This window comes from Solanum dulcamara, chromosome 10, assembly GCF_947179165.1.
Source record: "Solanum dulcamara chromosome 10, daSolDulc1.2, whole genome shotgun sequence".
NCBI lineage: Eukaryota > Viridiplantae > Streptophyta > Magnoliopsida > Solanales > Solanaceae > Solanum > Solanum dulcamara.
In genome coordinates, this window is record NC_077246.1 from 73964680 (window position 1) to 73991096 (window position 26417).

Here is a 26417-nt window from a genome sequence, read left to right on the forward strand (position 1 = left end):
ATCATTACTAGAACAAACTAATACTCCGTCCCCTTTTACTTATCAAATATTGACTTTATACAACCTATTAAGAAAACAATGATTGATATAATGAGTTTACCATTTTGCCCCCTATTAATTAATAGAATCTTAAATATATTTACTCACTACATTTTTCAAAGACTAAATTAACTCAAGTGCCCTGGAATGTTTAAAAGGGGCAAAAGAATTTACTTAACTCTCTTTGGAACCCTGTGATAGTTTACACAACATTATGTACAAAATAACAATCTAATATCCTACTACTAATTTATCCCAAGATAACACTTCTCAGAAAGGATGTCTTCCAGAGAACTAGTATATGCATTTTGTGTTTACAGTCGTCTCTACAGTGAAAGAAAGACCCAAGCTCACAAGATGGACGGCTTGAACAAGTTTTGTGTGTGTGCTGCAATTTTCACATATCCTAAACTTGGCTTTTCTCAGGTTGCCGAGAAACTTCGAAGGCAAAGTGAAGCAGCCTTCGAAGCCTTAATACCATGTCACAATGAAAAGGCAAAGCAGATCTTCTCTCCAAGTATGCCGGACTTACAGTCATCCATGATAAAGCATGGAGCTCTGCAGCTATGTTCTCAAGAATCAAGTGAGTCGCTATTTGAACGTCTCTTGTTTCCGAGCCTATACCCCTTCCCCCAACCTTACCAACGCCCTTCAAAAACTTTTCTTGGATGATGTTGCTGCCACCATAGTAATCAACGAGGCTGACAGAAAGAACTGAGGGCCATTCTTCTTTTGAGATGGTCCTCACATCTCTCCTCATGGTAGGTACTGCTTTTGAAACCACAAAACCTGTTGAAAGGGGAATGGCACATCCCTTGCTGTGGAGAAGATGGGCGAGTGGTGGTGATTCAGCAGTAAGGCAAATGGGAAGCTGAAGACTGACAGGAGGTAGGAATCTCATACTGGGAGACGGAATTAGAATGTAGGAGGTAGACGTAGAACCAAGGGACTTAACTGGCGTATAACCTTCAAGATAACCTGGCTGGCTCATAAGGCCACTACTTTGACTTGTCCCTGCAAAATTTACACCATACATAAGTATGAAAAAGAAATAACCAGGCATAAAAATATGAACTGATGACAAATCCAAAGAAACCATTTTTCAATGGATATTTTCATATGGTAAGCCCAACACCACCAACACCAAAAGAGGAACCCTACACAGAAGCGCTATGGTTACCCTATCCCACTTTACTCCCTTGGTAACACGTATCCCAACCACAATTCCTTAACCTAGGTTTACTCCCTTGACTTCCTCAAAATATAGTTCCAAGTTTCAACACCTCCAACTAGAGAAACAATCCCCCCCATGAGTGTATCTTAAAGAATTTTATGCTTACAAGTAGCCTAATCCATTTAATCTCTTATTGGTCAAGTATTTAGAAATAGTATCTCCTTTACAGTCCATGTTGTTAGATAAGAGAATCCATAAGAAAGCCAAAGTAGAGTCAACTCAATCAGAGAACAGGGAATCTGAAAAACCAAAAAAAGGAAAAGGGAAAAGAGGAATTCTACCATGACTTGTTGAGTCCGCTTGAAACATAAGCTGTAAGGAATGGTCAATAGAAAGCGAGACAAAACTAATGCTTTGCACCAATTGAAGTAAGCCCCTGGAGTTGTCCGCTACACCCTGTCCACCAATTAACTGCTTCCTTGTGGATGGTTGACCTAAGCCACCTTTCATGAAAGAGGAAGCCTTTGAGTGAGGACTGTACAATGGATTAGGGGAGGAAGGAAGTGCTCTTTCTTGAATCAGACCTATTTCCTGTTGCTGCAAGGATGTCCCATTACTACTTGCAGTCATTCCATCAGGCACAGATCGCCTTAGCTGCAGAGACCATTTCTTCACCTCAGATCCCCCAATTGAATACAGGGCTTTCTGCCATTCTGCGTCCAGAAAATTGCATTAATAAGAAAAGCAACTTCAGCAACATTACAGATATATGATAACTCAAGCAGAAACTTCATTTTAGTCAGTTAAAACAAAGCCAATAAAGACTACACTTTCTCAAGACATTCATCAAAGTGACATATAATCTTATCTCACGCAGATATATTAGAATCAAATTGTTTGTGTTCCACAGCCAAACCAAAAAAGAATGACAAATAGATCAGCTGAAAATCTGTCAGAATTAAAGGTGGAGACAGCAAGTCAGTTTCATCAAAATTCAACACCAATGAGTATCATGATGTAACAAAAGTAGACAATAAGCAGCAGATATTGATGACAAATGTTTACCCTGGCATTCAAGCTCAAGAAAGCATCCAATACGAGCAATGACAAAATCCCTAGGCTTGGCAATGGCAGCCTCAGGTGGACATGCCTGAAGTATCTGGCATCCTTGTTGCAGAATTTGCACAAACAAAGATTGCAGACCTTTCGTATCCTGCCTACTACTTATTCCCCCAAATGGATATATATGATTATCAAGCAGTTCTCCCCTGGAATCTGTCCATATACACACCAGCCAGCGCCAATCCTCAGTCCAACCATAACAACAATGCAGGCTTGGAAGTGATTTTTGATGTGCAGATCCAAAACCATCTGGTACAGATGTTTCAGACTGAGTGTTCAGTCCAGCGTCTCCACCACCTGAAGAAGCTGAACTCTGCATAAAACTTCCACTTGTACCATCATCCAACAAAAGCTTTGAAGATTCATTCATTGGATTACCCGACATCGGAAATGACAGTCCACGATCCAATGAACCTGGCTCAGCAAGAATGTAAAAGGGCTCAAACAGATAACGAATTTCATCTTGGAAAGAATAATCCCCGAGTCTGTTTGGCTCACATCCGAGACCTCCCCCTCTTGATGCTTGCCAGTTGTCCCAACTACCAGGCCTTAGGCTTGCATCAAGGTCAGCCTCTCTCTGAAGGGAAGGTCCTATGCCTCGAGGACCAACACAGTCCTTCCACATCCCTGGAACTGGGGAAGTCATTTGCATCAGGCCTGGATGAGATCTACCGGGCATGGATGACGACTGAACCATGTCACTGGAAGACCCTCGAGATATTCTGCGGGCTTTGTTATAAACTGTAAAAGCAATTTCCTTCAGTATGACAAGCTCACTCAGAGCAGGGCTTGTAACCCTAAAAATTGCATCAACAGTGACAATCTGCAATACCAGCTTAGGGATACAAAACCCAGAAAGAGTTAAAACATTTGAGAGTGCCTCATCCACAGCTGCTGAGTAACTTAAGGCCTTCCCGACTTGATTGTGCAGCGTAGATCGCCTCTCTTTATCTGAAGAAAGAACCACTGATCCAACAGCAATAGAAGATTCAATCACCGTCCGTAGAACCGCAAGAGGCTCAGGGAAAGGGCAAACCACGTATACCACCTGATATGACATTCAAATATACAATAAGATATAAGCTTCTCTAAACTACCTTAACATATAATACTCTGCTTAGATCCGATATTCTATGTTCTTTTCCTAAGATTTATTCTTTTGAGAATAAGTTATTCTAAGGATTTGCAACTATGGATGCAACAATCGCAGCACAGAAAATAACCCAAGAACAACTACCCTACTAGTTAGGTAGGCTATATGAATTCCAATTATCTATTTCCGCCCCATTTGGACCCAAGTCCCAGCAGAACAGCACGTCGAATTCTCATTCAAGGCCATTATATTGTACTGATACGGCATAAAAGTTGATATGTAAAGATATATCAGGGTATTCAAAGACAAAAATAATGAAATAAGTAGATATCCTAAACTAAGAAAAAAGAGAACTATCAATAATTATTGCTTCAGAAATTAAACCAGAAGTATAAGAGTCATTTAGCATTAGCCAGAGTTACCTCATTCTCTTTTCCCGGAAAAAAAATGTGTGTATTACTCGAGCTTCTCAAACTTTGAACTGGTCAGAACTTGGAATAAATTCTTATATAGAGAAAACTTCTGAGCTATTGGCATGTCTAGTGAATCCAATCACTTCTGCTGCTGCTCTACTTTAGATTTTTATCACTTTTAAAGTTGACTAATCCCTTCAACAGATGTATCTTATTATAAAATATTGATCCCTATCTAAGACGAAACATATATGAATGACCCTTATTCTATTTAATCCAACTAGTGAGTGTTTCACTAGCCTCAGGTATCATAGCACACCAGGTCATTGTGCAAGTCAATCTTTCACTATCAACTTACCAGCTCCCCAACCCCCAGGTTTGGTATCATAAACATTATTGTTAAGCCCAATCATAGTAAAACAAACAGCTATGTAGTGGAGGCACCAAAGGCAGTGGGAAAGGTTCTACTTTGACTGTACTTTCTAGTTTTTTCTTTTGCATTCTCTAATCCAGACGTAAAATTACTTATGAAGTACATGTGCCAATAAATTAACACGGAATCACTCTCTTCGATTAATCTATTCTTCCCCTTTGGCTTTGCCAAAGAAGGTTAAGTATACAAAAATGTCCCCTTACCAAGAGAAAGTGGTAAACTGCCTAACATCTAAAATCAATTATCTCCACCAATCGATGACGGACTCAACAAGTTCACTTTAATGATGCATCTTCAGTTTTAGTACTATAGAGAAAAAAAGAGGGAAAAGAAAGAGAACAAAAGCGAGATAGAGAGGAGAAAGTAGAAAAGCTGAAAAGGAACAAAAAAAGACAAACAAAGAGGATCACAACTTACTGTACATGGACCAGTACTTCCTTCTTTCGGGTTCATGGTCATGTATGAACTAAGCTTTAAATTTCTGAGAACTTTTGAGAGAGACTTCAAATAGCTTTCTAAATCCCATCCATTGGAAAGGGACAGAAAGTAATCACTGATTGATCCCAGCATAGATGCACTACTGCTGTCTATCTTCATTGACTGGGGGCAATCAATCAGAACAAAACCAGAAGATGCATTCTTGCCGGAATCTATCTCCATCTCATCTCCCATACATTGAGGCGAATGAGTTCCCAGTTTGCATGTCTCATAAACTAAAAGAGAAAAGCATAGTCAATCAAAAAAAGAAATTGGAACTGACAGTTTATTGGACTGCGGATAAATCATTCAAAAAACATCACGTAACAAAATTTCATGGCCCAAACATACCACTACCAATTTCTATGTCAAGAACAGTTTCGAAGCTGGATTTAACAAGACATAATTTGATCTCTTTTTCCTAATTAATTCAATATCATATTTCGAACACTGATTTCATCTTTCGTGCAATTAAAAAGACCATGATTTGAAATTAGTCACTTGTCCACATCTTCAAAATGAAAGAGACGTGCAGATTGAGCTATAAAATGCAGCAACATTAAACATGAACAGGCTAATTTGTGAAATTAGTGCAGATTTACGCTTATTATAGGATTCCTGAATATTTATCTTCTTAAAACACAAATCATCAATTATATTATTTTCAGTAACACAGATGTAACCAATATACTATCTTCCGATTAACACGACACTTAAGAATACTAACCAGTTCCAAGCTGTTGGAAAAAATCAGTTGCAGCTGTTGTTAGAGCATTGATGTCTGGGCAGACAACATAATATGTCATCTGAAAATGTTGGGAAAATGGTCAAGGAAAAATAATAGTTGAGGAGTAAGCAAGAGAACAGCCTGAAGATGTTAAAAAACTTACATGCTTGGGCATTGCATAAGGCTCAAAAGGTGCTTTTTCCCAGAACTGAAGAGAACTAGGTGATGTCTTAAGCCAATCGTCTTGATATCTGCAATGTCAAAAGACATTATTTCTACCTTAAAGTAGCAAATTAAGGCCAGAAAAAGAAAAAGTAGTCCAAATAAATTTAATATCACAAATACAATGTCTGGGAAGTCCTCTACACTTGTTTTTGTATTGATCAGTGAGCCCTTTACATTAAAAGTGAATAGGACAACCAAATGCAGCTCCATCATGCTTTTATTTAATTGAGTAATCAAGGTTGAAGCCTTAAAAGTAATCCATTAAAAAGTTCTAGAACTAGTAAGTGGTTACAATTGTAGAGCTATATTGCGCACACACACACACACACCCATTGTGAATACGAAATACAACAATAACAACTACGCCTCAATCCCAAACTGTATTGTGAACACAAAATTAAAAAATACAAGAAAGTAGTGAAAGGAGTTTACATCAAAATAGTTAATTTATGCAGTGCACAAGTTGAACCTGCTTGTTGTGAAGCTGACTTCATATCAACCTAATATGTCAATCAAAAAAGAGGATATAGTGGAAACATTTCATGGCAAGGCAGTAAGGTCCTGCATTTTGTAATACTCAAGTTGGTGATTCCAAATTCATGAGACAATCACTAGGAGGTTCTATCTGTCGTTCTGACACTCGTTGATATTAAAAGGAAAACACCGAAAAGTGATTTATGAAATTATATCATAAAGCAGATAAGAGAAACTACAGAACTGGGAGGTGTTATTTGAGAAACTCTAATGCACAGAGTAAAATATTCATTTTTGGAAAAGCAATCCCAGAGCGGACATCTGGACTTCGGTATTGAAGTCCCTCCAAAAAGTTGCAGCACAACAAGGTAAGCGATTAAATAAGCAATGATTCTATGGAAGTCAACTTTAAATATCACAGAATAAAAAGTATCTCACAACAAAAAAGGCCATGCCTTTCTTATAGAGATTGCTCATAGCAAAGCAGGGGTAAATAAGACCAGCATATGAAAAATAAAGAAATTTACTACCTTAGAAATATGGAGTAAACACAACCTGTAATGCTCACTAATCCAGAAAGAGGAATGGATAAGGATCAACCAAGTTCAGTATAAAAAACATACCCAACAAGTATAGCAGGATACGGTACTGCAGCCAGTGTTGGCCTAAGCCTTGAGCCTGGTAGCTGCTCCGACTCTGATAGACAAGTGTCTTGGCTTAATCGTCGCTCACTTGCCTCATCCACCCTAATTCCATCTGAGAAAAAAAAACGAATTTATCAAAAAACACATTGTGGGATAGTGACAGTATGACCATAATAATTCATACCTCTGAAACTAGATGATCCACCAGCAGAGGACTGAGATGGACTTATAGGATCTCCAACAGACAATGATACGGTACTTGAAGAATCTCGACATTCACTTGCACTTGCAGTGGACTCTGCAGAAAAACCGTCACCAGATATTCCCCCATCATTTGATTGACTGCGACCTTTGCACCAATCAACAACAGATAAAGGACCTTCCATAGTACTGAAAGCAGATTTCAGAGCTGCTTTTATATCATTCTGCAGCAGAGTGAGGGTAAATGATGCCTGAACCTGTATGTAGAGGTTTCCATATTAAGTATGGTTGTGAAAGGAGAGAGAAACCCAAAGATATGTAAATGTGCAAAAATGCATCTTCTGACCATTCAAACTACAATTTGTTTCAGGTGTTAAACCATGGAAGCTACAATAAGAGCAATCACATGCTAATCAATGTGAAGAAGAAGAAGAAACAAAATCACAATTGAGGAAGAACTGCCCTTTAACTCAGATGCTAACAAATGTGACACCTAAATTTAATAAAAAGGAAAACTATACGTTGGGGAGATAGAACTATTAAAGAAAATAACAAATTTCTACACTATATGTCATTGATAAAAAGTAATCACCCTCATCAAGAGGAAAGAACTGAGATGACAATACACGGATAAGCAGACTGCAATTCATTCATCTCCATGCAGCTACACTCAAGGATATTTATGAAAATCTCATTTAACTGTTCTTTTCCTCAAGATTATCAGAGAGCACACCCCAATCTATCCACAGCATCACAATGATGAGTAACAGGTCATCCGTGGTATTGTTGCATTCTCACGAGACTTCACACCACAAGTACAAACAAGCCACTGTAGCCTAGGGTAGTAGATAAAGCAGGCTAAGAATATGCTTCTACTTAAAAACAAAAGCTTACATCAGCTGAAAGTGGATCAATAAGCTCCACACCAGCAATATCCAGCGAATGACAGGAAGCCAATACTCCCCCACAACCTGCATGAACCATGGATGGTCGACATGAAAAGCCACGCCTCCACTGCTCCTGCAGTGCGAGCCAACCATAAGAACCATCATTGCTATCGGCATCTAGTGCAACATCAACAAAAGATGTAGCTTGCTGCACAAGTAAAGCCATCCCATCTAGGAGTTCTTGAAGCGGTTGCCTTAGCCCATAAGCTAGCACACTATCCTCAATGAAAGAATTATGCTGAACAGAGTGGCAAGATTCTAAACCAGCTGTTGGTTGCTTCATTCCCTTAGAAACTCCAACAGTGCGCCACACACCAACTGGTGCATTAAGGGTCCCATCCAGTAATCCTCCATCAATATCACCAGCTATCCTAACTGGTATTATTTCTTTCTTCTTCATCTCAGATTTGCTTGACATATTGTCCACAGAGACCACTGTTTCACCTTGTGACTGGCTTCTACTGGTACTCCCTGACATCCTGCTCATGCCTACAGGAAGACAGCCGCTTGAAGATAACAGTGTATGCCGTATCTTACACATAAATGCCTGGCACATAAGGCATTCAACTTCTGTTGCTAGCACAGTTTTTATTGATTGACCAGAGCTGCCTGCTTTTAGTAGCTCTTCACTGACTTTATCAGTTTTATTGTGGATATATTTCACAGAATTTGTCGAATTCAAACCAGAAAATGGAGACTCTGCTACTTGAGTCTCACGTGTAACACAACTACGTACATAACCAGATAACTTATCGTCGTTTTTCTCTTTTCCACTTTCAATATGAGTGTAATATTTCTTTGATTGAACAATGGAGCTTGTATCATGTCTTCCGGTACCTGTTTTGAGGTTTACAGTCGCACCGGACTTCTCCTCACATGCATCAAAGCAAGTTGACAAAGGTGGGGTTGCTGAGTAGACATAGCTATTTGAGCTTGAATTCGCAGTCTCCACTTCCCGAGACTTCGGAACATAGGGATTCCTGAAAATTGAATGGGAGTTCTCCCCTGTAGGGGTTTCAACTGCTCCATACTCTGGAGCGAATGACATGAGAGCTTCAGCTTTAATTAAGTGATTGAATTCACCACCAATAGATGCTGAAGCACTGTTTACTTGATTAGCAACTGCAGCACTTTTTATAACTTCCTGATGTTTGCTCAGTGAATCATCCAGAATTGCTGGAGGTTGTGGTTGATTAAAGCTATCAAAGGATGAAAAACCTACTGGCAAAAGAACCTGATCTTGCACATCCATCATCGAAGGACAGGGGCTGCTACCAACTTCCACACTATCTGCTGCAGGAAACATAAGAGCCTGAGACTCTGCATTTCCTGGAGGCTTCAAGAATAAAAGGAGAAATCAGTTCATTTGCTGAAGAGGAAAGCAAAAGAAGAAGAATATCTACTACATCAGGGTAACTTGGATTCATCTCGCAAGATGCAGGCATTTATTAGCCATTAACTTAAATCCAATTTATTAATAGTTCCATAACATCCAGAAAAACAGCGCATTCATCTCTTATATGAATTAACATCCAAACCTCCAATTAATAACTTACACCCAAACAGCAGTGCATTCAAATATTTTGAAGCAGTTCAACTATTTCAAATCTGTACACAAGTTATATGTAGAATTGATATCTCCCACAGGGGCATGATTATGCACTCTCTTCTCGACCAAAAAAAAATGAATCGTATTTAGATAGTTCTTGACCTACATTAACACCCTGTGTGCAGCTAGTACACTTGAGATTAACTCATATCATAATACTTCATTTCAGGAAAAAAGACAGTAACTGATTGCAAGAAATAAAGTATGTGATTAATCTTTTGGACATTATATCAGAAGGAAAAACAAGAGAAGCAACTCCTAGTTAAAACGAAACTGTTCTCCTATGGTAGCCAGATACACTTGCTTACAATCATCAGACTCATGGAGTCTCTATTATATGATCAGCTCCAAGAGGGATGCCCCTCCACCCCAGTATTAGAGAAAATGAGAAACCACTTTCCTTCAGGATGCAAATCAAATAAATGAGCTCTCTAAGTGGGATAGGTTTAATTGACCTTCCACTAGAATTTAAAAAAAGGATTAATAAGACTATCCTTCCGAGGATCCAGTGTTTAATTGCGACCATTTCATTCAGTCTTGTATATAAATATCCACTAAGGAATCAACTAGTTGAGTTTTTGCGATGAAATTACTGAATCATTCCTACACCTGAGAAAAGTGCTTGGGTTTCCACAGTTTCATAGATTAGCACAGCCTTCTATCTGATACAAAAAGGCTGGCAGATTCACAAAAATAAGCCCAGCAATTTCAACAACAAAAACATACCCAGTGTAAGCCCATCAATTTCATTACATTAAATTCTGACAATTCTCAGATTTTGAGATATAATTTGTATGTTTTAAAGTTGAGGAATTATCAAGGTCTTGACAAGACTCGTAACATATAGGATGGAGATGATGTGATCACGATTTATCATCCGTGGACAATATAACTACCTCTCCAAATGGCAAAGCATCATTCTCAAAGAAGTCACCAAAATCTCCAAACTCTGAGAGAAGTGCCTGAATATCCATCCCTGCGTCTCTATCATCATCATCCCAACCCCACTGAAGCCCACTCTGATCATTTCCTTCAGTAATTGCAGAATTATTAACTTCCATTGAGGCATAATCACTTGTTGATGGATTCATCACTGCTCCTCCCTGACTAAATGACTCAGAAATCCCAGTTCGCGACCTCTTAAAGCCCTGCAAAGAAACTTGAAATGTTATATTTGCCAATTCTTTTAAACAAAAACACACACCATAAGAATCAAGTGGAGAAGAACAAAAGAACACTTAACACATGCTATCATTATAGATAACTGGAATTGTGCATGTTTTTAGTAACAAACAAGAAGAGAAGCACCAAGGTAACATTTGGTTGCCAACAATCGAAAAGGGAAGTGTGGATTGTAGACTTCTTTGCATTGTTTTGTGCGATTAGTAAACAGGAAACTAGTGCCAAAAGCAATGCAAAACTTTCCTGCAGGAGACTTTGCTTTAACCTACAAGTAGGAAACTTAAGGAAAATGGTTTCCTATTTTGAACTTCCTTTGTCCTTCCAAAAAATTCAAGCAAAAAATTATAAGAGGTAGACCCAGGATATGAACACTATGGGTTCGTGTTTTGGGTTCTACCTTGGAACATTTGATTTACTGGATTCAAAATCTATTATTTGTACTTATTTTATGGATTTTTTGACACATATATAGGGTTCGAGCCAAAGTTATTGGGTCCGGGCACCTGCTGGTCAAGTCCAGTTTCAACAGCTTGGGATATCAAAAGGAAGCTAACCACATCAACAACTATGCATCAGTCCCAAACAAGTTGGGGTCAGGTATATGAATCCCCACTTCTTCGCTTAAGCTCATTTCATATCATCATCATAGTAAATAATATAAAAGTGAAAAATAGAAGAAAGCTAACCAAAAGTTCTTAATTTACTTGCTACAGTTAGCTAGAGATCTAGGTCCCGCTTTACACGCTATCCTCTGAGAAAGCAAAGCCCTATATGATGGATTCTTAAATGATAGACAAGATTTTAAACAAATGGTTACCTTTCTCAAAAAAAGGACAGACAAGACTTACATCTTTATATACATGTACCTCTTTGAAAAAAAATTCAAAACCAGGAGATAGCAAGTCTTTATAAGAATAGTCTTCAGATCACTAGTCATAGCAAGTTATATTAGTTAAGATCGAATCAAGGACTACACATTCAAATATAAGATGGTGCACACAGTCCATACAGATACAAATTATAGAGAGAACTCAATTGATACAAGAAGCACACCGTCTTAAGATTGTCATTTTGAGACTGATCCAAAGAAGATAATCCAGACTGTCTACACATCAAAGAATCAGCATCTGCTTCAAGATCACCAGTTCCTGAGGTCTTGTAATCACTATCACTAGAAGAGGTACTTATGCTGCTAACACTACTACTATTGCTGTTACTGCTACTGTTATAATGCCGATTAGAGCGTATGACATTTGCATCAAGCCAAGAACCATCCATCGAATTGACTTTGGCATCGCTATGAAAATCAAAACTGCAATATTGTGGATTAGATGTATGAGATGCAAGTTTAACCAAAAAAGATATGGAATGAACTGCCAACAAGAATAAGCTGGGAGTACCAATGCATAAAGGAGGATGTAAAGGACAATGAGGGCCCAATCCAGTTCTGCAGCCAGAATCTGTGAATAAAACATAAGAATGTGTAATTTTTTCAGAACACTTTAGGGGGGAAAATGAAATATTTCTCAAGCAAGTTTGAACTAAAAACGCGCCCTAGTCAACACAAACAGCACTAATATGCACTTTTTTGAGTAAATAGTCACATGCATGGATTTACTATATATTAATTTGCGAGCTTGTCAAACTTACCACTTTCAAAAAGAAATAAAAATTGTTAGCTTGATCTTCAGTAAGGGATCAAGAATAAAGCAACTAAGCAAAAGAAACACTAAAATAATCAGCCAAGTTTCAGTTTGCGCAATAATCCCAATCCCAGTATTTACTGATTGGATCAACAGAAGAGATTCCGGCATAGAAACTTGGGCTTCACCATATCCTAACACAGTAGAAAGCTCATATAAAGACTTCCTGAAATAACTTATTAACCATAATCCATCAACCACTCAAACTGAGTCTCAAAACATATGTAAAGAGACGGAACCTATTGTAGGGGATGGAATAGTTGTCTGGTCAGATTAAAAATAGTAATTTTCTGTCATTGATGTGGAAGGTCGCAGATTTGTGACCTGTCTTCCAACACTCCATTGACAGACCTTCAACAGGATTGAAAGTACACTAGTTTACTATGATCCTTTTTTAGAAGTGTAATCTGTGTTATAATCGGTAACTAGTTGAATGAAACCTTCCCACATCAGCTATATGCAAACTTAATCACAAAAAAAGGGAAGGAGAGAAAAAGAATTTAACAAATTTACCTTTTTAGAGATGATCTAGCACATGCTGTTTGCACCACTGGGACAAGAACAGCCTCGGGCGGGTAAATAAGCACTCTTCCACAGTTATCTGGTATTTTACTCTGAACATTGGCCATTGCAGAAGCTTCTGTTATGGTAGGCCTTGATGAATTATTCTGTACATTTGAAATTTCTTGAATATTGTTGTTTCCCGGTGCAGTGGAACCAAGGTTAACTTCAACATAGTAATTCTGTCCCTTAAGCTGTTGACCAGATTGAGAAACATTGCATGGTAGCCCAACAATACCGTTTGAAGCACTAAACTTGCCAGAACTGCTTGGCAAGTCAAATATGAATCACAGTAAGGAGCCACATTAAGACGAGCTCTATCACTTTGAAAGAATTTTGTTCACAAAACAAGAGAAGGCGGAAGAGAGAAGGATGGAATTAAACACAACCCAGAAAAGAAGGAAATAGAGGGGCAAAATTGACCTGAGATACACTTGCTTCACAAGATCAGCTGGGCAGCATCCAGTAAGCCTCCCACGCATTCCGTGAGGTGAGACAATAACTGGAAAAGGGGATAAAATGAAAATATCAGTATACCATGAATATTGTGTATTAAAACGTATACCTAACAATTCAGGAGCATAGCGATGCGCGTCAAAAGGCTTTTAATTGGTTGAAACTAAGTTGAAATTTGATGTATGAGTAAGAGCTCATACTTTTGGACTTTGGTAGAGTTCGTTTAAACAATAAATAGACCAACAACAATGTGAATTTTCTTTAACCCATCTTTTTACACGCTAATAAGAAATATGTTGCTGACCAATACTTTATAGGGAGAACTATCTTTTTGGAAAACTACTTTTGCATCCTCTGGGTGCTTCCATTAATGAAACTCTATCTTACCTGATCAAAAAAGAAACATGTTGCTGACCATGTTGCTAAGAACTTACAATTTCAGGACGGTTAACACACATTCTTGAGAGGACCAAATTTATAGCTTAATCATATTGTATCATTTAAGCAAAATCCAGTATACAGAAGATATCTATCTTGTTAGGTTTCAAGCACTTTTCAAAACTCACAAGCCATAAAGTTGTGCCGCCGCCAGAAAAGTGCATCGCGTATAAACAATACTGAAGATTTGATCCTAAATGATATGTGTCACAACCTTCACAGAACAGAAAGTCACAACCCCACCTCACCACCCACATCTTTGCTCCTTTTGCACGTCATGAATCAATTTTTAGAAATTTGTAGAGCCTTCTGAAATTCAGGAGGTCATTATTGTCGAGTCTACAAATTGACTAAAAACCAAGAGAAATCAAGGGATTACTCCAATCCACAAATGCAGACTTTGCAAATTAAAGTAATCAAAATAACAAAATAAAAAGTCAAAAATGTGCAACTCTCCACAACACTGAAGGCGTTAAAACTAATTTTATGTAAGATCACATAATGGGGTGCAACAACAATATGCATGTTTTGCCACTGGGTTTATGCCCAATTTCCTTTAATGTTTAGCACTACTACAAGAATCTATATTTAGGATCAGTTTGTTTCTTCAGCTCTTCTTCTAATCCATTAGGTTACCAGTTTATTGATAGCAAGAATTGCACAGGTTCTGGAAGAACCTATTGGGTGATAAACAAAATTCACATCCAAGCCTTTAATTGTCTGTAAATGCACTCGGTTCTGAAAAGAAACCAACCTGGAAGCCCCTCACCAGAGACATTAGATGTATTCTCTGATATTTTATCAATGTCACCACTTGAAAGTGCTCGTATATGCCTAGAGAAAGGTATGAAGAATAAAAACTTATTACAGGGGCCAATAAGAGATTGTCAAGCAGAAGGATAGATTTCAGCCCCTCTCTCAAATTTAGAATGTAATCACGGGCCAATCAAACTTACTTTGCAGATATAATAACGTGGACAAAGATAGCCTCTTCGGTAGCAGAAAATACGAACTCAACCACTGGCTGCCCCTTCCTTCAAAAAAGCACCGATTACAAATTAGACAGATGTAGGAGCTAACCATAATAAAACTGGATTCCTGGCTTATTCACCACATAAGATACAATCTCCCTTTTGGAATGCCAGAAGAATAACTTCAGCGACTAACGTACATTAAGGAGACCAATAATGCTACAAATAACACTTAGACTATGATAAGTACCCAATTTTTAAAAAAAATGAATTCCAGGCAGCTTATGAACTAGGCCAAGAAAAAAGATAAAAGCTGATACAAGTGTCATACCCAGAAAATACTGGAAAGAATTGTTTCTCAGACTTGTAACAGTACATAAAATAGAACGACTACATTGGTTGATGAAGATAATACACTAACAAAGAAAGCTGTAAACCCATACTAAAATCATTTTTCTTAATTTACGTGTTGTTCAACCACTTAGGCCAACAAATAATGTAAGTATTGATAAATATACCTGAACAACTCTTCATTCTGTGAAAATGGACGGTATTTTGTAAATAAATCTCCATATCTAACATATGAAAGTCCCCTGAGCGTTCTGTCATATAAAGTAGCATATTTACAAGTAAATAAACAATAGATCGCTGAAACTCTAAGCACGTAAAAATAATAATCATTACCTTTCCATGCAATTCCTTAAGGCCTGAGATAGCGCAGCAGCAACCTCTTCTGAATCTCCAGGAGCCACCCAGAGACCTGATGCCAGAACTGTAACAGAAAGATAGTTGAAGATTATAGAAGCAACGTACACTACAAAACAAAAAGGGGGTTGAGAGTCAAGTGCAACTCATAACAAACAATGACAACGGGTTAATCAGTCCATCAACAATGCCTCAATCCCAAACTAGTTGGACCAGTGATAGGAGTTTGTGTATTCCACTCTATTCAGGCCCATAAATATTGGCAAGTAACATGTCTCTTAACACAAATCCCCAGTTCTCTAAAATTGGAGGTTCTCTAAATTTTGGGGGCTAGTCACAGTCGTATCTAGGACCCCTAAGGAATAGTTGGAGTAATATAATCTTTTAAAGCTTAACCGCATAAATAATCAACTTCAGTCTCGCGAATCTAAAATTAGTGAGTGAGCTTTATAAAACTTCAGACAAGTTTAAACCTGAAGAAATTAATACTGGGAGAAACAATTTGCTGCAGAGTAATTGTTGATTTTTCTCATTGCTTTTTGTTACATAAACGTGTCGTATTAATATATTCCATACACCACTAATTAGAAGTAGTTACGCAAAAAAGATGAGTTAAAGATCCTTTCCACAAACAAACCACTAAATAGAGGAGAGTTATGCAAAAAAAAAAAGATGAAGGAAAAGATCCTTACCACAAGCAAAACCATTAATTAAAGAGTTTGAGTTGTTTGACATCTCCTAAAATTTATTCGACTACGTAATACTAGCATATATTACAAGATATGTGGGTGGAATTGTATTGGTTCATCTTGAATTCCTAAGTTTTGGGACTCACAGCAGATAGCCTTGGTGTAGTAGGACTAAAAGCTGATTGGCTTGATGTTTTGACTCTTGGGACTCTCTCTAACACAACGCATTATATAATAAGAAGAAGAAGAAGCAGTTTTTCAAAATTTTCCTCTTTACGCTAAAGTTGAGATACTTCAAAAGAATTGGCAAGGCTTTATAAACAGGGGTGCTCAAAGAGGATAACTGGTGCAATTCCTACCAAATTTTACACTTGGCCTAACATGACCTAAGTCAAGTCACAAGTGCAACAACAACAATTAAATTCTTAATCTTAAGTAGTTGGCAGTGCTTACATGTATCCTTTGCTTCAATTGTATTCTATTTCAGGCTAATCCCGCATTGATTCCTAAAAGTTGTAGGCAATTTAAGACAATTCTTCACGTAATTTTAGGTCTACCTCGCACGCCCTCTTTAGACCTTCAATATTCGTGGCATCATTTAATGATCACATACCTCTTAATTTGGATACAGCTGACTGTGCCTTTTCAACAACAGATGCATGTTGCCCAGGGGAAAAAAGCCAGAGCTTGATCTTCTCATCTGAAAACTAAAAGCAAGCAAAAGTTAAACAACTAAATAGTGATTTACTGTTTAACTTCTTTGCTGACCATCTATACCAGGGTTGTAAGGACCCTGAGATGGGTCCCAAGGTCCAACAAAAGAATTGGTCCATGTGCTGAGAAATCCTTCCTTCTGCAATTGTAGATGCGATGAGATCACGAGCCATGTGGCAGCGTCTTTCTTATCCAGCTTCACCCTTTACACAGATCGAAAAAAACACAGAATTAAATATGATTTATAGGTAGTTCCTTCAAGGGAGATTGGACTTTAAACTGCTCAAATAGCAAACCTCTTGTCCACCAGAGAGTTAACATCAGATTCATGAGGAAGAAACTGAAACCAAGATATTTGATGTAAGCCACCCTGCAAAATAATATGAGTTCAGAGGAAATATATCCAATCATAATAAGCATCACAACTACAGGTATAGTTCAATACTACAATCTTTGCCAGTACTTCCAGAAAAATCAGTACAAATGGCATAAAAAACACATTAAGAGCCACATATTTGTTAGGATATATCATCAAAGCAGCAGAGAGTTCCTCAAAAGTAAAAAATCTAGAGGACTGATCAATTTCCCAAACAGCATAGGAATTTACATTGGTACTGCATTCATTATATATGAACTGGGTTTTAGATCAATCTGAGAGATAAACTTTTGGGAGCACCTTTAAGAGAGCACCAGGACGAAAGATCAGAACCAGCACCTTGTGTAGATATCGATTCCAAAAAAAATTGGCAATAAACTGTGAATATTACCATTGAACAAACAAAAAATAAACCTAGTAAGCACCCTAGAGAAACAGACCTCCTTCCAGGATGGGTGCCAAGCTCCCTAAGGCCTCCAAGAGAAAAATATCTAGTTACAAATTTCTATTGCCAATTCAGTAACATTATCTAACTACAAAACTGCTGAATCAAATAGAGACATCTACGAGTTCGTCATATGTTCAATCCTTTCTTTAACCTCTTTTTGTATCTGTATATTTGCAGCCTTTTTATCTAACTTTGGCCTGGAATTGTTTCCAGTTCCTTGCCCTCCATGTGTGATAAATCATAGCACCCCAAATATTGTAGGGGTGCTATGATTCGACATCTACTATACATACATCAAAAATTATTTTATCCATATACAAATAGTATAATTTTTCAGTCAAAGAGGGTTCGAATGAACCCCTCGGCCTTACCTAACTCCCCGATAAAATAGATGGGTCAAGGATGATACTTTCAACTTCATTCGATATTAATTTCCGATAAGATTTTGCTTTCTAATTACAATTAATATAGAGTGAACAGATTCTTTTTCTAATCAGGTTGGCTTGCATTTTTCCTTACAAATTTGTCTAATCCATCACATTGTTAAGCCACCTAACTTTTACAATTCTCCATGAATTCATTGCCTAATTGATGTTCGCTCCTCAATAGTTGTAGAAAATGACAGTTCGAACACACTTTTTACTGCAGCATATGAATCTGGCATATAATTATACATTAAATGTAACTTTTCCAATTACTTATCCATCTTTTGAAATTAATTAACGAAATCAATGCATTGAATTTTGAAAGAACGCATTGAACCATTGAAAGTAACAAAGAAAATTAAACCATTGTTTTTTAAAAGAATAAATTATATTTACTTCACACTTTGGAGCTTATAATATGATTTGACTTAACATCTTTTCACTTTTAGCACTATGGCTACTACATTATATATAGGTAGCTCGTATCATGAAAAAAAGAACCCTTAAAATTAAAATTATTTAACTTTCACTATTTATTTTTTTCAATTAAGAAAGAAATATTGATTCAAGGTGTAAACATGTAGTGACCCAGATAAAAAAATTCTAGCAACCACAAGCCAGTAGCACAAGATTGCAAAACTTTTCCACCAAAAACTGTGTGTGTATTGTGTACTAACCAAAGATTCTCTCCACAAAGCAAGCACAGATATTATCACATGAGCAAATTCAAGAAACTGGAATTTTGAGCACTAATCATAATTCAGATACAATTCTAGCAAACATAAGTCAGTACCACTTCTCCACCAGATACTAACATTCTATATAGTATATACTATTGCACGAAAGATGTTTTCAGGTTTACACCTAAGAAGTAAAGAAATCTTTCCAACCTTTCTTCTATTTTTCGTTGCCAAAAGGAAAGAGTTTACTATAATGTTGTGTATTGATCGTATAAAGAGCTTATTTTATTATTAATGCACATTTTCACTCAATAGAACTGTGTAAACATGGATCAAAGAAGATCAACTAACAATAAAGATTTCTAAATATAGAACCAGGAGATTGATACTTGATATCCAGAGCCTAAAGTTCATCCCATTGAAGTGTGGATATTCAATATCAGTTGAGACTCATGACAGCTCTAACACCACTCGTGCATTATAAGAACCAATTATCTAAGAAAATTGTTTCAGAATCAGAAACGAACTAACCAGAAATCCGCAGCAATATAGTGCGTAAATTTCTAATATAGTATAGTATGTATAAAAGTGTCTAGACTTAATATAGTATGCATATTGTACAATGTATAGTAGTGCATAAATTTCGTTTAACCAAAATACCGAAATACAAAAATTGTGTTACCGAAAACCGAACCGAAAAACAGAAATTAAAGAAAATATGGACAGAAAACCAAAATACCGAAACCGAAAAAATTCGGTTCGGTCCGGTATTTTGGTTTTTCAGAATTTATGCCCAGCCCTACTAGAAACAGAATACTTGGCATTTGGAGTTAAGCAGTATGCACCATTTGTACCTTTGAGTGAGTTTAATTTCCTAGAGTACCAGCTACAGCCTCCTGGTGGTTTATGGTTCCATAAACTTTCATATACAAAGCATTCACTCATAGCAGTTCCTTTTTAATAGCCAGTTTCCAAACTAGTTTGCCAATGGAAGCTACATTCCAATTTCTGCAGCTTTTAATGTTTAACCCCTCCAAATTTCTTTGGCATAGACTACTTCTCCCAAGAAACTAGAAGCACTTTCCTTTTCTCATCTGAGCTACCCCATAGGGGGGGGGGGGTAAGCTTTTTTACTATAATACAATTGTTACACTTTCGCAAAAAAAAAGAGGAGCGCGGGGGGGGGGGGGGAGTGCACAAAGCTTCTCGTGTTCATGAAGGGTCTGAGGAAGGGCTTCATCTTATACCAAAGAAGCAAAAAATACGAGCACATGCATTATGTTATGTACAGCCTCAAGTTGGCCCTTTAAAATCTAAGATTATGACCATTCTACACACTACATATTATACAATGCTGAAACATACTCCAAAAGATTTTCATTGCCTTGTTAATCTTCTGACCTGCCAGTTTTTAGAAGTATTCATTGATTTTGGCATAATACACTGTATCCCAAATATATTCAAGAGCAAGCACCAGATCTACCAGAAGCTTTTTCCAATAAGTATTAAAAAAGTTTGATGGGTTTCACATTCTTTGACCCACAAAAAGCATCTGCTATACATTTATCCTTCCTTTTTGTAGGTTGTCATGGTCTTGACGTGCCTCATGTGTTGTGATCCATGCAGAGCTACTTTTCGGGGAGCCTTGCTCTTCCATAGGATTTTCAGGGCTTTTGTGTTCTCCCTTCAGAAGGATTGTTCAGCAGATCATAGCAAGAGCTCACTGTGAGCTTCACTTCTTTCCCATTCTTCCAGCACACTGAATCTACTGCTGAAGTTGAGCCTTCAACATATTCCAGTTCCATATAAACTCTATGACCTTCCACTTCCTAATCTCAAAGCTTCTTCTAAAACTTATATACCAGAAAATCTAATATTTCTTCTGTCCCCAACTTTCAATATTACCAAATTATAGAACTCCTCCCATAAGCCCCTAATGTACTTATGTACAACCATAGAAGTGTGTAATATGGTAACAGATTTGGTGCACCATTTTCCCCAGCTAACTACACTTTAGTTTTATGGTTTCTCTTCAACAATTCTTCCTACTGGTCAACATCGAACCTCGACAACCTAAGACTTCTGTTTGATTTACTTATATATCCACTAATTGATATGGTTTTGCCAGAAAAAAGAAAAAGAATGCTCAACAACCATTTAATAATAAGGCTCTTATTATTACTATTTATTAATCAGTCCCTTCAGAAACCGTCAATTTTTTTTCTTTTACATAAGAGTCCAAATGAGTGGCGGGAGCCATTATAAAGTTCAATAGCAATACAGAGCGAAAAAGGTGGAGCCCGGCACCAATACGCAGCATAACACAATCATGTATCTAATCATGCAAGAAAGAAGGTAGCGCAATGAAAACTTAGGTGTGCATGGTCCGCGTATATATAGTCAAATTACCCAGAGAAGAGAGTTGAGAGTTTCCTGCAGAACCTGGGAGACAGTGGTGAAGGCATCATATTCTAGGGATCCTGTCTTTTTGTCCGTCAGTCAAAGAAACTCATATGGACTGAAAAAGAACAAGTTGAGGGAATTGATAACAAGTTTTGGAACTCCAAATGGAGGGAAGGATTTTACTGGAGGAGAAAAAACAAAAACAAAAGGGACAAAATGGAACTCATGGACGCAGTAAGTTTTTCAATAAATCAGCTGAAAGCAAACGAGAGTGTGATAGTAAAGAGAAAGAGACTGAAATATGAAGTTCTTTTATCGTCCAGCAATTGCTAACTGAAGAAGAAACTTTGAACGTGCAGTGAGGTCGGGGAGAAATGTTTGAGAAAGAAGAGGTCAGGGAGGCAACTGAGGGCCTCTTTGTTCTTCTTTTTTCTTTTTAATTCGGGAGGGGGTAGTTCAATTGTGGGATTCTATCCCAAGAAAAAATATACTCAGAAAATGCATGTTAAGTTAGCTATGTGAATTCCATAGAAATAGGTTGATAAGATGAACACAATTTCATTATCAGGGCTTTCAAACTTGTAAGATTTAGCAAGTAAAATGATAAAACAGCCATAAAAACTTTCAACTTAACCCTCACAGAAATTCTAATATCACAACAAAGGGAGGAGTAATGAGACATAGAAGGATATGAAGGCAAGAAACATACGATCTTGAACACATTTGTCCACATCGGCACGACGAAGTAAACACGTGTACTCCTCTGGAATATGGATCTTAGGGTAAACGACGTGTATCAAAGGCACGAAGCATTTCCTTGCACAACAAAGGGGCTGCAGTTCCTTCTAACAAAACATAAAACAATGGATTAGTGTTTGTAAACCAAAGATGAAGGGACTCAATGAAAATCAAAAAAAAAGTAATTTTCAGTCTTTCTAGGACAAGTGCAGAGCAAACAACTACTTGTATGTTACTTGAGGCTATCTTTTAGCTAATGTTAGAGCAATCGAACAACAAGGACGGCTCAACCCTAAAGCCACTAAAGCAGTGGTCTAGACCCCAAAAAATAAGGGCAAAAATCCCCAAATTCAGTTCGCTCAAATACGAAAACATACCGAAGATACACAAAAAGGAAATAAATTCGACCGATTAAACGAAGAACCCAAAGAACTGAGCAGGCAAAAGATGAAGGAGATACACACCTACATACATAAAAGAGAAAAACAGATCTGATGAAAGGCGATGTAAAATGCTAATATTAATTGTGAGATTGGAAGAAACCCTAAGTAGAAAATAAAAAAAATTATCTATTTACTTAATTTTTTAAAATATTTAATTAAAAATTTCAAGCTCAAACTAAATAGACATTTTAAGTTCAAACTAACTAGTGGACTTATTTGCGCAAAGTAATAGAGCTACACCACCCATTTGGTTATAAAAAAAACTGATCGACGCTACGAATTAAACGTAAAGTTGAAGTATGAATTTGAAAAACTTCCGAACTATTCCATATTTAGAATTTTAATAAAATGCCAGTTTCTTTCATTACACAACTTCAATTTTAAAAATTTCTAGTAAAGTAAAAAATATTTGATTTAATTATATGTGGCCAAAATTTCCACCAAATTCATAATTTTTTTCTTCTAATACTCGAATATTAAATTATCAAAAAATATATTTTTATTAGAATTAATATTATTTTAAATATTCCTTTCAAACGTCTAATCTAAATACAAGAAATCATAGCATTGATCAAAAGTTTTTTTCGCAACTTAAATTTTCAAATATTATATCAAAAATTACATGAAAACATCATCTAAATTTTATTTTTAAGCTATGAAAAAATATGTATAAAAATAGCTTGTTGGCAGATATTTGACTATATATGTATTTGCCCATTCAAGTTACCTGTTTATTTAGTTTTTGCTATTCAAAAAATAATTGAATGAAAATATGGTATCAAAAATTTCTCAAAAAGCATACCTTATTGTATCTCCCAAAAAAATATATAAATATATAACTATAACAAACTTTCATTAGTTTTCTATTCAAACTCACCAATCTAATATTATAAATTCATGACATAAACAGGCTAAATGAAGATGTTTCGTGAGATGTTGATACTCATTTGGTGAGTAGTTGTAAATATAGCGGTGTTTAATATTTGTTGATCAAGTTATGAAGTGTTTTAAATTTTCAATACACATAAATGCACAAAATAATACTATAACAGAAATAATATGTTTAATCTATTAGAGGTTTTTAGAAAAGGCAATGGACAAGATATACATGTTTCATTAACTCGGTATATAAGCTTTTAATTCAAATTAGTAAAGAAACTATATGGCGTATTAATAAAATAAATTGAATTGAATGATAATATTGAAAAAAGTCAAAGAGATGCTATAAAAAATCAAAAATCACTTCACAAGAGACCACTTCTTACATTTTTTTACACATAAATTTATGTTAACATATTTATTGAATTTCAATTGACATTATAATTTCATATGAGTTAGAACATTTTCACCTCACCCATTTTCTCATATTCACATAAATTCACATAGAACCTTTTTATTATAATTTTTTTTATGAAGTAATTAGTTGTATTGCAGGCATCAAGTAGATACATAATAATTATAAAAGCAAAGTATCAAAAGGTCGCCTTTTTTATATTGTTATATAAGAATCAGGGAGCTAACAAAGTTCAGAATTGAATCAGAAAAATTTAGAGGAAATAAATAAATTCAGCTATACATAAACATGAGGCAATTAGCGTTTAAAGATCGGTAGGTAGTTGATATTCCATCAAAACATCTTCTATTCCTTTCGTTTCAGATATTCCAAAAAATGATTGCAGGTATCATCTTCCAGATTTTTTTGATGGTGCTATCAATTTTTCAGCAACTCCAACTTATCAAAACATCCCTGATATTCTGAGGCATGACCCATTTGAGATCAAAAAGAACTAAAAACATACTCCATAAATCTGTTGCTATTTAACACTATAGAATTAAGTGGTTGTGTTTTTCTTCTTCCTTCATGCACATATAACATCTAGTAGCCATCTGAAACTTCCTTCTGGCCAGGTTGTCTTGAGTCAGGGAAGGTTCATGAAGTCTGAAGCAACTAATCTTAGGGGACAGATTGATCTTCCATATAAGCTTCCAGGGTTAATGGTCTGTAATTGCATTTTATGGGTCTAGAAGCTTGAATGCTGCAACAACAACGACCTAGTGAAATTCTACAACGTGAGTCTGGGGAGGGTAAAGTGTACGCAGACCTGACTCCTACTAAGGTAGGACGGCTGTTTCCGAAAGACCCTAGGCTCAGTAAAAGCAAAAAGCAAAAAGAAGTCAGATAAGGATAATAAGTTCAAAGCAACATGGAAAAGCAAGTAACGAGTCACGAAAGCGACCCAGATAAGATATAACGATCAATATACAGAAATTAATGAAAGTAATAAATAATAACAGGTATCAGGCATCAGACCACAAGGAAATTATAGTGCGCTAATACGCCGACTAATAAGACAGAATAACGAAACTATGGACTAGCCTTCTACCCTAATGTGGGTCCTTCACACTCTCCTATATAAGGTCATGTCTTCGGTAAGTTGTAACTGCGTCATGTCCTTTCTAATCACCTCTCCCCAATATTTTTTTGGCCTACCCTTACCTCTTCTGAAACCATCCATGGCTAACCTCTCACACCTCCGCACTGGGGCATCTGTGTCTCTCCTTTTCACATGCCCAAACCATCTCAATCGCATTTCCCGCATCTTGTCTTCCACCGAAGCTTGAATGCTGCATTAACTGAAAATTTTCCACCCTTTTTTTCTCCCCAATTGAGTTGATTTGGTGTTTCACTGCTAATTGCAACATTGTGAAGTGCTGCTAGTAGGCTGACTAACTCCTCCTTTTTCCAATCTTGTACGTTCCTTCTGAGGATGATGTTCCAAGAATTTCCTGAATAGTAGAGTTTGGCTCCCTTGCTATCTGGAACATGTTAGGATAAGCAACTATTAAAGAAGAGTCGCCTATCCATTTGTCTCTCCAAAAACTGATATGTTATCAATTCCCTGCTATTAAGTGTTTGTGTTGAGAGAACTCCTTCCATAATTTGCTTATATTTCTCCAGGCACCAACTCTATGTGACTCTATTGAAACATTAGAACACCAGCGACGTAGGGCTCCATGCTTAGCAATAATCTCCTTCAAGTACCAATGTTGTTAGATGAATACTAAATTATGTTTTCAATCTTTAATTACAACAACAACAACGAACCCAGTGTGATCCCACCATGTGGGGTCTGGGGAGGGTAGAGTGTACGCAGACCTAACCCCCACCTTAAAAGGTAGGGCGGCTATTTCCGAAAGACCCTCGGCTTAAGAGAGAAGAAACAAGGGAGGAGAAACAAGGAAAAACAAGACATAGGTCAGTAAAGCCAGGCATATAACAGACAATATAAAGATATGAATAATGAGAGCGATAAAGCGATAAAGTCAGGGTAGGAAAGATCGGGGATAAAGGAGCATTAACTACTATAGATAAAATAGGATACCCAAAGTAGACTGGGCCAACTAATATAAGCAATAATCCCATGCAAAATCCTATGTTAAGACAGATGAGCGCGACTACGACAACTATGGAGAACCGATCGGCCACCTAGCCCACTATCTTAGTCCGAGTCCTCCATAGCCTCCTATCTAAGGTCATGTCCTCGGAGAGCTGCAACTGTGCCATATCATGTCTAATGACCTCTTCCCAATATTTCTTCGGCCTCCCTTTGCCCCTCCTGAAACCGTCCATAGCCAACCTCTCGCACCTCCGCACTGGAGCATCTGTGTCTCTCCTCTTCACATGCCCAAACCATCTCAGTCTCGCTTCCCGCATCTTGTCCTCCACCGATGCCACTCCCACCTTGTCTCGGATATTTTCATTCCTAATTCTATCCATCCTAGTGTGCCCACACATCCACCGCAGCATTCGCATTTTCGCGACTCTCATCTTCTGGACATGAAGTTTCTTGATTGGCCAACACTCCACCCCGTACAATAGGGTCGGTCTAACCACCACTTTGTAGAA

General features: G+C 37.1%; 1 protein-coding gene across 3 annotated transcripts; it reads right to left on the bottom strand.

Annotated features, from left to right (window-relative positions):
• Positions 1-167: 167 nt before the first annotated feature.
• Positions 168-22634, bottom strand: LOC129904983 (mediator of RNA polymerase II transcription subunit 13). Of its 3 annotated transcripts, XM_055980393.1 has the most exons (24): positions 22445-22524; positions 22039-22174; positions 17294-17367; positions 17061-17200; positions 16897-16983; positions 15574-15661; positions 15408-15491; positions 14875-14952; positions 14673-14752; positions 13448-13526; positions 12977-13288; positions 12161-12220; positions 11814-12072; positions 10475-10726; positions 7917-9305; positions 7006-7279; positions 6801-6933; positions 5642-5729; positions 5479-5557; positions 4692-4987; positions 2279-3383; positions 1798-1926; positions 1555-1716; positions 168-1053 (listed from the first exon to the last, which is right to left on the bottom strand). In XM_055980393.1, the coding sequence occupies exons 2-24, from the start codon at positions 22060-22062 to the stop codon at positions 446-448; spliced, it is 5880 nt and encodes a 1959-aa protein (XP_055836368.1). In that variant the 5' UTR covers positions 22063-22174; positions 22445-22524; the 3' UTR covers positions 168-445. The 3 variants fall into 3 exon arrangements, with proteins under 3 accessions (XP_055836368.1, XP_055836367.1, XP_055836366.1); XM_055980392.1 differs by lacking the exon at positions 22445-22524 and adding an exon at positions 22532-22634 and having other exon boundaries at positions 1555-1926; XM_055980391.1 differs by having other exon boundaries at positions 1555-1926.
• Positions 22635-26417: the final 3783 nt, after the last annotated feature.